Source organism: Geotrypetes seraphini, chromosome 15 (assembly GCF_902459505.1).
Source record: "Geotrypetes seraphini chromosome 15, aGeoSer1.1, whole genome shotgun sequence".
Classification (NCBI taxonomy): domain Eukaryota; kingdom Metazoa; phylum Chordata; class Amphibia; order Gymnophiona; family Dermophiidae; genus Geotrypetes; species Geotrypetes seraphini.
This window is the reverse complement of record NC_047098.1, coordinates 65,160,147-65,172,315: the sequence shown is the minus strand read 5'-3', so window position 1 is coordinate 65,172,315 and position 12,169 is coordinate 65,160,147. Positions and strand designations below refer to the sequence as shown.

The 12,169-nt window shown below is 43.0% G+C and overlaps 1 protein-coding gene and 1 long non-coding RNA gene across 6 annotated transcripts in view; one reads left to right on the top strand and one right to left on the bottom strand.

Annotated features, from left to right (window-relative positions):
- TMEM132E (transmembrane protein 132E) overlaps positions 1-12,169 on the bottom strand; it is a 714,010-nt gene that overhangs the window by 25,531 nt on the left and 676,310 nt on the right. For all 3 annotated transcript variants that reach the window (XM_033921532.1, XM_033921531.1, XM_033921533.1), the window contains 2 exons: positions 2,861-3,140; positions 53-244 (listed from right to left, as the gene is read on the bottom strand). In XM_033921532.1, coding sequence (XP_033777423.1) covers positions 53-244; positions 2,861-3,140 — 472 coding nt within the window. The remainder of the gene's footprint in view (positions 1-52; positions 245-2,860; positions 3,141-12,169) is intronic.
- The window catches only part of LOC117348903, a 304,186-nt gene that overhangs the window by 225,119 nt on the left and 66,898 nt on the right, over positions 1-12,169 (top strand). Inside the window, exon 4 of one of the 3 annotated variants that reach the window (XR_004537066.1) lies at positions 61-448. The exons of the other annotated variants lie outside the window; for them this stretch is intronic. This is a non-coding gene — a long non-coding RNA (uncharacterized LOC117348903). Of the gene's footprint in view, positions 1-60; positions 449-12,169 lie in introns of those variants that run through there. 3 annotated transcript variants of the gene reach the window in all.

Below are 12,169 nucleotides of genomic sequence, written 5' to 3'. Positions count from 1 at the left end.
ATTTTCCTTTTCTTGCCTCCACCTATCTGTGTCTTTGTCTTCTCCATCTTACCTGCTTAGGGGTCTTTAGAGTATGCTGTGCTGTTGTCTTGGCAACGATGGTGTGGCTGTTCCCGGGACTTGGATGGAGAGACAGAGACAGACCAGACACTACCTGTGCCTTTAAGTCTGTGATGCTGACCTTCTCTTCTGCCACTGTGATGGGGGTTTCTCCAAGGACCATATCCATCAGGGGCGAGACTACCTACAGCGAGAGAGAAAGCTCAGTTTCAGATTCAAGGCTTTTTTTTATGTTGGTTGGAAAATTTTACATGTGTTTCCAAAGTAATACATATTGAAAAGGGGCTGATGGTCATATAATTGGTTACCTTTAATAAAATACTAAAAAAAGAAGCAAAGTTAAATTCGTTGGTTTGACTATAGATGGATAAAGATAATTAGATTTTGTCGGCTATCTGTGCCCAACTTACTTGGATTCTGTTTATCAAACAACAGTGAATATTGGCATTATCCGGTTAACATTTTGTCATGTCACTAGCACTCCTCCTTCTCTGTATTAAATTTGGCAGTCATTTATTATTTGGTGGTTATCTTTATTGGTAAGAAGGGATGCTTATCTGTTTAGTGCTGCTGAATAAACATGACTAGGGTTGCCAGATTTTCCAATCGGAAAATCTGGACTCCTAGACCGATGCGCTTTGAGGAGGCTTTTCAAAACCTGGACAAAGTGCCTGGTTTTGAAAAGCCGTCCGGGAAAATCCGGACATCTGGTAACCCTAAACATGACCAACCACCAGAAAGCCCTTAGACCAGAGGTGTCCAATGTCAGTCCTCGAGGGCCGCAATCCAGTCGGGGTTTCAGGATTTCCCCAATGAATATGCATGAGATCTATTTGCATGCACTGCTTTCAATGCATATTCATTGGGGAAATCCTGAAAACCCGACTGGATTGCGGCCCTCGAGGACCGACATTGGACACCCCTGCCTTAGACTTTTAAAGTCAGATCTATTTGTAATGAGGAATCAAGTTTCAAGTTTATTTATTTATTTTTTAGTTCAATAAGTTTTTTATTATAATTTGAATAATATATTATCCATTAATAACAGGAAAAAAAGAAAATCTACAATCAAAGTACATAATTACATCATGCATAAATCCTTTTTAAGCCCACAAGAAGGGGGGGGGGCAGGTACTAATACAACAAGAAAAAGTAAAAGAAAAGATTAAGGAAGGATTCTCGGCTCGCCTTCGCGAACCTTGTATCAATCCTTACTGTTATAGGAATACATTCCTCCTCAAAATCTTAGGAATGAAACAGTACAAAAAGAATACTACTATTTCTGCTCACGTGCAACTAGAAATTGTTGCAGTTGAATGAGATCCCAAAAAACATATTCAACATCATGTAACTTAACTAAACATTTACAGGGAAATTTTAAATAAAAAGATGCCTCTAGGGCCAAAACTCTAAGCTTTAACTTCAAAAACTCTTTCCTTCTAAATTGAGTAGCTCTAGAAACATCAGGAAAAATCCTAACTAAGTCACCACAAAATTTAGTTAACCTATTTTTAAAGTAAAGTTTCATGATTGACATTTTATCTATCTCACTCATGCATGTTATCACCAGGGTACACCGACTCTGGATCACATCTTGACTGTCTTCCAAAAATTCAGTTAAATTAATTTCTGTAGTAATCAGATGGTCCACTTCTTGGGCAGATTCTTTTTTTTTTGAGGTACATAATAATTATTTATTGGAAAATTCTCCGCATTGGGCAGCCTCAGTATTTCTTTAAAAAAATTTTTGAACAAAATTTCAGGTGATAATAAATGAGTTACAGGGAAATTGACCAAGCGGAGATTTCTCGTTCTATTCATGTTCACTGCAAAAGAAAACTCGTGACAGGCAATGACAGAACTTCACTGTGTGAACTACTGGTACTCTATCACGGCTTCCTGTGATACATCTCATGTTCTGTAGTGGCTGCTGAATGAGACATTACAATGTCAGTGAGAGACAAACACAATTCAGGAGTGAGTAGCATTGGGTCCCAATGCCTTTCTAAGTGCTTTATGCACTAGCTGTTGTCTCAGAAAACAGAACTGATTCATACAGACAGACCCATCGACCTTGACATAGCTGATATTACCATCTGAGGAAACAAAGATTCTGCTTACTATGGCAAAACTGGACTGAGGTAAGAATTAATTACAGCACGATTTTTCCTGCAGCGTATCTTTGATATCAGGAAAGGAAAATTCGAGTGCGGTGGTCAAGAGCCTGTCAGGCTTAGAAGGCTGAGCCTGACAGCATTTTTTCTGCATTAAATACTGAAAACATAGCACAATATGATGCAGGTAGAAAGACAGAAATGGGCTGGTGAAAATATGTAATAAGGCATTTTTGAAAGGGATTGGGACTTGTATACTGCCTTTTTGTATTTCGACAACCACACTCAAAGTGGTTTACATACAGGTACTTCAAGCATATTTCCTGTCTGTCTCAGCGGGCTCACAATCTATGGTAGTGGAGGATTAAGTGACTTGCCCAAGGTCACAAGGAGCAGTATGGGATTTGAACCCACATCCTCAGGCCCTTTGTGTCCTTAGTATTTTTATAGACTTATTGGGATTTGGTTTTATTTTTTTATTCATTTGGATGTGTGTTTTCTAGTTTGATTTTGTTTTAATTTGCCTTTTTGTCCTGTACAAGAAATATTCTTGAAGGTGGTGGGTCTATGTTGGTGATTACTGGGAAAATATTATACAGTTATCTCCGTGATGGAGGTAGCCCCAGGCTTTCAAAGCCTTTTTTGTGGAGACATAAGGAAATGGGAAGGTTTGATACAGCACTCACCTTGAAGGAAGTGATGCCAGGTTCCCGACCAGCCAATGTATTACTGTCAACCATTTGTGCAATCCTGGGGTCTTCCACTTTCATGAAGTCATTGACCAGATCAGTGACTTCTACCATCCAATCAGGATCTAGCATGGTGATCACCTGATCAGTGCCCTCCGAAGAGGTAGTATGGAACTGAGTGAACACTTGCAGTGTGGCATGCTGGTACAGCAGGGTACAACCACGATTTTGCTTCTCCTCTTTATCTTCGTCGTCATCATCACTTTCACGTACTGACCTGTCATGAAAGCAGAAGGATAATAAGGACAGCTTGCCTAGCCAATCATGGCATAACTTTTCCTTTACTATCCATAATTGTTTCATTTTCGGCTCCTTTTTTCCCCACAGAATAGCATTTAACTGCTGAACTGAATGATTTACAGAGCATTTTTCATCCAAACAGAATCCCAAAGCCCTGTAACAGAGTTATTGCAAATCCTCTGATTTTTGTGGGGTGGGCAATGTTGGATCTAGGATGCATTGAAAATAATCCATTTACTGGTGGGGGATGCCAAAGCCCCATCAGCCAAAGAAATTCCCTACCAAGCCACTCACCTCCTCCTCATGCTGCTGCAGTAACTCAGAAGTCATGGGCGGCATGCGCAAGGAGTCCCCGCGTCAGTGGCCGGAGGCCACAATCACTTGGTTTCCCTATACTTGTTTCAATTTACTAGATGCATTTGACTCATTGAAATAAAAAGTGTGGAATAACATGTAAGCTCCATATCATATTTATTTATTCAGTTTTCTACACCGTTCTCCCAAGGGAGCTCAGAATGGTTTACATGATTTTATTCATAGAAACATGAAACATGACAGATAAAGAGCAAATGGCCCATCTAGTCTGCCCATCCACAGTAACCATTGTCTCTTTCTCTCTCCAAAAGATCCCACTTGCCTATCCCAGGCCCTTTTAAGCTCAGAAACAGTCTCTGTCTTCACCACCTCTTCTGGGAGACTCAAGCATTTTTCCCCCATCTGTCCCAGTGGGCTTACAATTTATCCAATGTACCTGGAGCAATGGGGGGATTAAGTGACTTGTCCAGGGTCACAAGGAGCAGCTGAGGCTGTAGCTTTAACCACTGCACCACACTCTGTGCATGCGTGTGAATCTGTGTTTTGCTCCTCTGATCATATTTTCTGCCTTTTTCTGGAACTAGAGCACTCAGCGGGGGCACTGAGGGGTGACTGTGTTCAATGTCGTGGAAAGCAAGAGATACTAATTTTCTGGCTGTAATAAAGCCGAGAATGAAAATGTCCTTTGCTATCTGGCATCTGCTCTTCTTCCATGAAGCCTCTCATTACAGGGTATGACTTCAGACATGGCTGGGCATACTGAGGGCAGGAGAGAAGACTGGCGCTGCCAGGCTCCATTTTAAGGATTAGTGTTCCACCAGGACTCTGAGAATGGAACAAGCTAGTCCTGCACATATGGGAGAAAATTTTAAAGGCTTAGTTGGAATCTAGGTGAGTTAAAAAAAAATAAATAAAAGGGTTGTTAAAGAAGGAGACTGTTTGAATCTGCATAGGTCGTCTTATAACCTCTTAAAAGTACAGACATATATTCACAAAAAAGTTACTTTTAACCATATTAAGTAGATGTTCCAGGTTGTTTTGAGGGTGTGTTTGAAAACTGCAGGTAACAGGGGCATTCTGACAGTGATCTGTTGTTCCAGTGGTCCATACACCCTTGTATGGGGTTATTTGTGCTCGAGTGCGGCAATGAAATATCTCTACAGACTCCTTTTGAGAATCTGGGCATGCAGAGAAATGTGGGCAATTTTACCTGCTTTGAAGCGTCTGTTCAGTATGTAGATCTGAGTCTCCCTGATTTTTGAAGGACAAGGCTAAAGAAGATGTATGGAGTCTGCCTCAGAGCATCCCAGAACTCCTTTCTGGTATCTCAATAGGCTTTAAATCAGTGGTTCCCAACCCTGTTCTGGGGTACACCATTAAAAGCATGGCGTAAAAAGCCGCGCTGACAAGCACACGCCGGACATATTCACATCGCTGGTTCACTCTATTTAAAGCCTTATCTTTTACGTGTTAAGGGGGGGTGTGAGTGGGAAACCCCCCAGACTAGAGTTAGAAGTGCTGGCGCTCCAGTTCGGGTGTAACCCCCCCAATACACTGAAAACTCCTATTTTTCCCTGTTCTGGAGTTTTCAGTGTAATGGGCCCCACACCCCCCCCCCCTCAACGGGAGCGCCAGAACTTCTAACCCCCCCCCCTCAGAGCATAAAAGATAAGGCTTTAAATAGGGTGAACTGGCAACGTGCATATGTCCAGGCGCGGCTTTGTCCGCTGCGCTTTTGACGCATCACCCTGTTCTGGAGGACCACCAGGCCAGTCAGGTATTTGATAGCTCTAATGATTATGCTTGGGCAGATTTGCATGCCTGTCACCTCCATTATATGCAAATCTCTCTCATGCATATTCATTAGGGCTATCCCAAACACCCAACTGGCCTGGTATCCTCCAGGACAGGGTTGGGAACCACTGCTTTATATCATACTTCATCACTGAGATGTCAGAAGGTTTCACTGTGGGCAGGCAGGAGTATCCCCTCTTTGAGGAACAGATGTGACACTGAATTTGGGCATGCACACAACCCCTCATGTGGTGAGTGCCAATGCCTTGGCAATAGCTTTATCCTGCCCAGCCTGACGTGATGCATGATGGAGTAGGTGCTCTGAGGATAAGTTCCTGAAGGATACAGGGATTGAGGGATACAGATAGAGATAGAGATAGGTTCATAAAAGGGTATAGATAGAAGAATAATGAGAATTGAAAGGTTTTAGTCAAAGGATTATTTACAGGTCATGGACCTGATGGGCCGCCGCGGGAGCAGACTGCTGGGCGCGATGGATCCCTGGTCTGACCCAGCAGTGGGGGTATTATAGAAATGGTGACTGAGGAGGCAACCATGGCACTCCTGTAAATATGTACAGAATTTGAATAATGCCTAATTTTTTAGCTATCATAATTACATTTCTTCTCAAATTCTACATTAAGGGCAAGACTGAAAATTTTAACACCATTGCTAAACTGTTTTATGGCGGTTTAGCCTGCACGCATTTTAGCAGCGGATTATCAAAACGGACTATCTCTGTCTTTAGCGAGGTTTCTAGCAGTCTCCGACAATGGCATGCAAATGTGCTCATTAACTGATTCTTAGCCACATATCCAAGTCTTGGTCTGACAAAACCTTCTGGCTTGCAATAGGTGGAATCAGAAAGGTTAGCACCTATCACACGATAACATGTCTCTGCTGAAGAAAAAGCCATTTAAAAGCCCATTATTTTCTTACATTGATAGGACTTGAATTCAGTACTTCAATCTGCATTATCTTATCTTATTATCTTACATTATTTTATATTACAGATTATATTAAGTATTCAGTTTATTTCTGTTTTGTCTTTCCTATTTTTAAATGAAGTTCTTTTCATTACTTTGATTGGATTGTGTTGTTAACCGCTTTGATCCTATTTAGCAAATTGAGCGATATATTTAAGATTTTTAATAAACATTCTGTGAACGATCCGAGACCCCCCTCGCATATTATTGCATAAAAGAGTAGGTAAGTGCAGAAGTTTTGGTGTTTAAGGAAAAAATCTACTGTTAAGCAGGGCAGGATTAATTTGTCGAGGGCCCCTAGGCACATAAGTCCACTGGCCCCCTGCCCCCATTTATTTACCCATTTTCTTATTTACTTCTTTATTTCCACTTTATTTCTTTTATTTTAAAATTCAAAACAAACAACAAAGACTACCATACCAGTGCCAGTGTAGTTTTTCTTCTATGCAACCTCCAAATATCTCTGAACAAATCCCTCCTTTCTAGAGGAAGAGATCTTCAGCTGGCAGGGCTTTGGGAAGCCAACCAATTTGTATTTTGCATTTGGGTAGAAGGCATGGAGCATAGTAGGAAAAAAATTTAGTTCCCGTCATTTTATTGGACTAATACATTTCTCAGTTAGCTTTCAGAGGTTAAAACCTCTTTCTTCAGGTCAGTAAACTATACTGCTGTTACAGTATCCCTGTCCTGACCTGAGTAAAGGAGTTATGGTCTCTGAATTAGTAAAAAATGTATTAAAATTAGTCCAATAAACAGGATTACCTTAGTTCTATTTTCTATTAATAAACGATTATCAACACAGCTACAATAATACTTTATCCTAAAGCAAAAAGAAATAAATAAAACAAATAGAATTTTTTTTCTACCTTTGTTGTCTGGTTTCTGCTTTCCTCATCTTCTCATCATTCTCTTGTTTCCATCCACTGTCTGCCCTCGAGCCTCTTCCATATGGCATTTGCTCCTCTTCCAGAAACTGTATGCTTTTCCTTTCATCTCTCCCTCCCCCACATTGATCTGGCCAAGTCTGGAGGGCCTGGAGCATGCGCGGATGTGTGCGATGCCAGATGCTCTCCAGATATGGCTGGAGCTCATTGGGGCTTTCCAAAACCCAGACAAACTGCTGGGTTTGGAAAGTCTGTCCAGGTCCCCAAACTGTCCTCCAAAAAGAGGACATGTCCGTGTTTTCCCAGACGTCTGGTAACCCTATCTATTGTCATCAGTTATTTCATTTAATAGATCTCCTGGAAAAAATCCTCCGTTTTGAAGGGACCTTGATCTGATAGAAACACTTCCTCCCTTCCTCCCTTTCAGAGCACTCAAGAGTTGCAGTGGTCTCTCTGTCTTAGATGAGCCAGAAGGATACTCCCAGCCTCCTTCTACAGGGATTTTAACAGATCTCCTGGCTCCAACCAGTCTGCCACACAGCACCCACACTCACTGGTTCCTACTGCAACATCTACCACTCCAGGTGCTTGAAGTTTAAAGTCAAACTGCCAAAACTGTATCAGTCCCAAAGCCTGGGACTGAACACAAGCATGCTGATTTTAAAAAGCAGGCAGCCTCAATGCTTAAGGACTGCAACCAACACTTCATTTCTGGTCATCATCACTTTGAAGGAGTAACCAAAGTGACCTTTCAACTTCTCCAACACCAACTCCAGCAGTCCTAATGAACTCATGCACTATTTCATCCTTTAACTAGTGCACGAAATTCACATATTGCTATATTAATATGAATTCAGCTGAACATTTACAATGTCAATTTTTGTCCCATTTTCTTTTCAGGTTAGATTAAAAATTACAGAACTCCTCAACCAACCTCTCCTGAAACCATAGGCATCTCTAAGGGGTGGGAAGTCTTGCCATCCTAGCCCAATAGCAGCACAGTGCCCCTGCCAGTGCAGCATTGCCTCCTTGCCTTTCTCTCCTCCACCTCCTACTGTTCCCTCCTGTGAGTCTGGGATAATCTCATAAGAACATAACAATAGCTTTACTGGGTCAGACCAATGGTCCATCAAGCCCAGTAGCCTGTTCTCACGGTGGCCAATCCAAGTCACTAGTACCTGGCCAAAACCCAAAGAGTGGCTTCCCCCATGTCTTTCTCAATAACAGGCAATGGACTTTTCCTCCAGGAAATTGTCCCAAACCCTTCTTACCAGCTACGTTATCTGCTCTTAACACAACCTCTGGCAATGATTTCCAGAGCTTAACTATTCTCTGAGTGAAAAAGTATTTCCTCTTATTAGTTTTAAAAATATTTCCCTGTAACTTCATCAAGTGTCCCCTAGTCTTTGTAATTTTTGACGGAGTGAAAAATTGATCTGCTTGTACCCCTTCTACTCCACTCAGGATTTTGTAGACTTCAATTATATCTCCCCTCAGCCATGTCTTTTCCAAGCTGAAGATCCCTAACCTTTTTAGTCTTTTCTCATATGAGGAATTCCATCCCCTTTATCATCTTGGTTATTCTTCCTTGAACCTTTTCTAGTGCTGCTATATCTTTCTTGACATAAGGAGACCAGAATTGAACGCAATACTCCCTCATGAGCCCTATAAACTTGCAGTGTTCATTGGCACTGCCAACAGCATTACTATCAGGTTCACGATACAAAGTTATTCAGAGTAGTGAAGACACAGGGAGATTGCGAAGATCTGCAACGTGACATAATCAGGCTCGAGGAATGGGCATCGACATGGCAGATGAGGTTCAATGTGGACAAGCATAAAGTGATGCATGTCGGTAACAAAAATCTCAAGCATGAATACAGGATGTCCAGGGCGGTACTTGAAGAGACCTCCCAGGAAAGGGACTTAGGAGTTCTGATCGACAAGTCGATGAAGCCGTCCATACAATGTGCGGCGGCTGTGAAAAGGGTGAACAGAATGCTAGGAATGATAAAGAACAGATTGGAGAAGGTTATCATGCCACTGTACCGGGCCATGGTGTGCCCTCACCTGGAGTACTGCGTATAGCACTGGTTGCCATACATGAAGAAGGACACGGTACTACTTGAAAGGGTCCAGAGAAGAGCGACGAAGATGATTAGGGGTTTGGAGGAGCTGCCGTACAGCGAAAGATTAGAGAAACTGGGCCTCTTCTCCCTCGAACAGAGGAGATTGAGAAGGGACATGATCAAAACATTCAAGGTACTGAAGGGGATAGACTTAGTAGATAAAGACAGGTTGTTCACCCTCTCCAAGGTGGGGAGAACGAGAGAGCACTCTCTAAAGTTGAAAGGGGATAGATTCTGTACGAACAAAAGGAAGTTCTTCTTCACCCAGAGAGTGGTGGAAAACTGGAATGCTCTTCCAGAGTCTGTCATAGAAGAAAACACCCTCCAGGGATTCAAGACAAAGTTAGACAAGTTCCTGCTGAACAAGGACGTACCCTGATAGGGATAGTCTCAAGTCAGGGCACTGGTCTTTGACCCGAGGGCCGCCGTGGGAGCAGATTGCTGGGCATGATGGACCACAGGTCTGACCCAGCAGCGGCAATTCTTATGTTCACTCTCTAGCTAGCCCCAGGGTACTTCCCTCTAATGCAACTTCCTGTTGCCACAGGGGAAGGATGTGGTAGAGGAAAAGCTTTGAAGCGGCTGGAGGGAGCTCTAAATAATTGCTGATGGCAGTGCTGGTGAACATTGCAAGTTTGTAGGGCCTGGGGGGGAGGGAGACAGACCTGCAGGAGTGACCAGAGTTGGGAAAAGCTGCACATAGAAGGGAATGGGAGAAGGGCGAGGAAGAGAAATGCAACACATGGATGGAAGGAGAGGGAGAAATATAACACAAAAAGGGAAGGGAGAGGAAGAGAGGCTAAATGCACAGGAAAGGAAGGGAGGGGGATGCTGCAAAGGATAGGGATGGGAGAGGAAAGGGAGAATGCTGTACAAAGATGGAAGAGAAGGGAGGTGCCACCCCAAATATTTTTGTATAGACATCACTGCCTGAAACACAGATTTATCTCAGATAATTATAATTTCTTCTCTTAATAGTATATCATTCAGTAAAGAATTAACTCCAGTTTAAAACTTTCTAAATAAGGATCAATTCTTTGTTTTCCTTGTGGGTTGTTTGTTGTTTTTTTTTTGGGGGGGTGAGACTATGCTTTTTTTTTGTGTGTGCGTGCGTGTGTATATCCTTTCTTTTGTTATCCCCTAGTCTTTGTAATTTTTGACGGCGTGAAAAATCAATCCACTTGTACCCGTTCTACTCCACACAGGATATTGTAGACTTCAATCATATCTCCCCTCAGCCATCTCTTTTCCAAGCTGAAGAGCCCTAACCATTTGTCTTTCCTCATACGAGAGGCATTCCATCCCCTTTATCATCTTGGTCGCTCTTCTTTGAACCTTTTCTAGCGCCGCTATATCTTTCTTGAGATAAGGAGACCAGAATTGAATGCAATACTCCAAATGAGATCGCACCATGGAGCGATACAGGGGCATTATGATATTCTTAGTCTTGTTAACCATCCCTTTTTTAATAATTCCCAGCATCCTTTGGATGGAAGGTTACATAGTATTGTCTACAATGATACCCAGGCAGTTTGTTCTAGGCATACGGTGCAGCAAGTTGGAAGAAGGGAGTCTGAAGCCGGCTGTAGAGGAGAAGGGTACAGATAAAAGAGACTTACCCGATGAGCAGAGTGCTCAGGGGAAGCATAGGGAGAGATGAGAAAGGAGAGATACTGAGGAGTTGCAGAGCGAAAACACTTATAGGTCAGTAAAAGGAGTTTGAACTGTATGCGGAAACGGATAGGGAGACAATGAAATTACTTGAGGAGAGGGATAATATGGGCATAGCAAGATTGGCAAAATATGAGGCATGATAAAAGATAATTTTTAAAAGGCCCTTATCTAGGTTTGCTGTCCCTGATTTCCAAATGAATTCCCTGTCTAATGCTTTTCCCTTAAGCTCAGAATCTTATTCTCATAGAACAATGGATCAGCTGTATGCTAGAGAATGACACGTGGCTGTTACCCGCGGGTAACCCCCTGAAACGGGGGGGGGGGGGAGTGCTCATTGTGGGTTCGGGGACAAGGCCATCCACTGCCCCATGGAGCGCTGAATGGTCTTGTCTCTACAATTAGGGGAACGCGCGATCACCGTTCGCGCACGGCCCCCTCCCTCGTTCCTACTGGAAGTTGCGTCAGAGGAGAAGCTTCTGCCCTCAGATGCATGCGACTTCAGGCAGGCTCTGGCGGCTTGAACTACCCAAGGGGTGCTGAAGGGTGGTGGAAAGGAACAGACGCTGAAGGGGGGTGGAGAGGAACAGACGCTGAAAGGAAATGGGGAAGAGAGAGTGGGGAGAAGACGCTGAAGGGAAATGGGGAACAGAGAGTGGGGAGAAGACGCTAAAGGGAAATGGGGATCAAAGAGTGGGGAGGAGACGCTGGAAGGGAAGAAGACAGAGATGCCAGACGATGGGGGGAGTGGAGGCAAGAAGATGGGTGCCAGACCAATGTGAAAGGGGGTGGGCGGAGGGAGAGATGGAAGGAAGAGGCACAGTAACAGAGCAAATGGAAGATGCAGAGAGAAGGCAGACAGTGGATGGAAGGAATTGAATGAGGAGAAGATGAGGAAAGCAGAAACCAGACAACAAAGGTAGAAAAAAACATTTATATTTATTTATTTTGCTTTAGCATAAAGTAGTATATTATTTGTGTTGATAAAAATTTATAAATAAAGCCCTGCCAGCTGAACATCTCTTTCTCCAGTTCAGCAGCCAGAACTTTGATTTATAAGGAAGGAATAAGTTAAATATTGTACTACTGAGGCTTGTATGGATGCTGCGGGGACAGTAGTCACGGGAACGGGGCGGTGACAGGGATGGTGGTCATGGGAACGGGGTGGTGATGAGGACAAATTTTTTCCCCATGTCAGTCTCTACTGTTTGTGCTCTCTAACTCCAA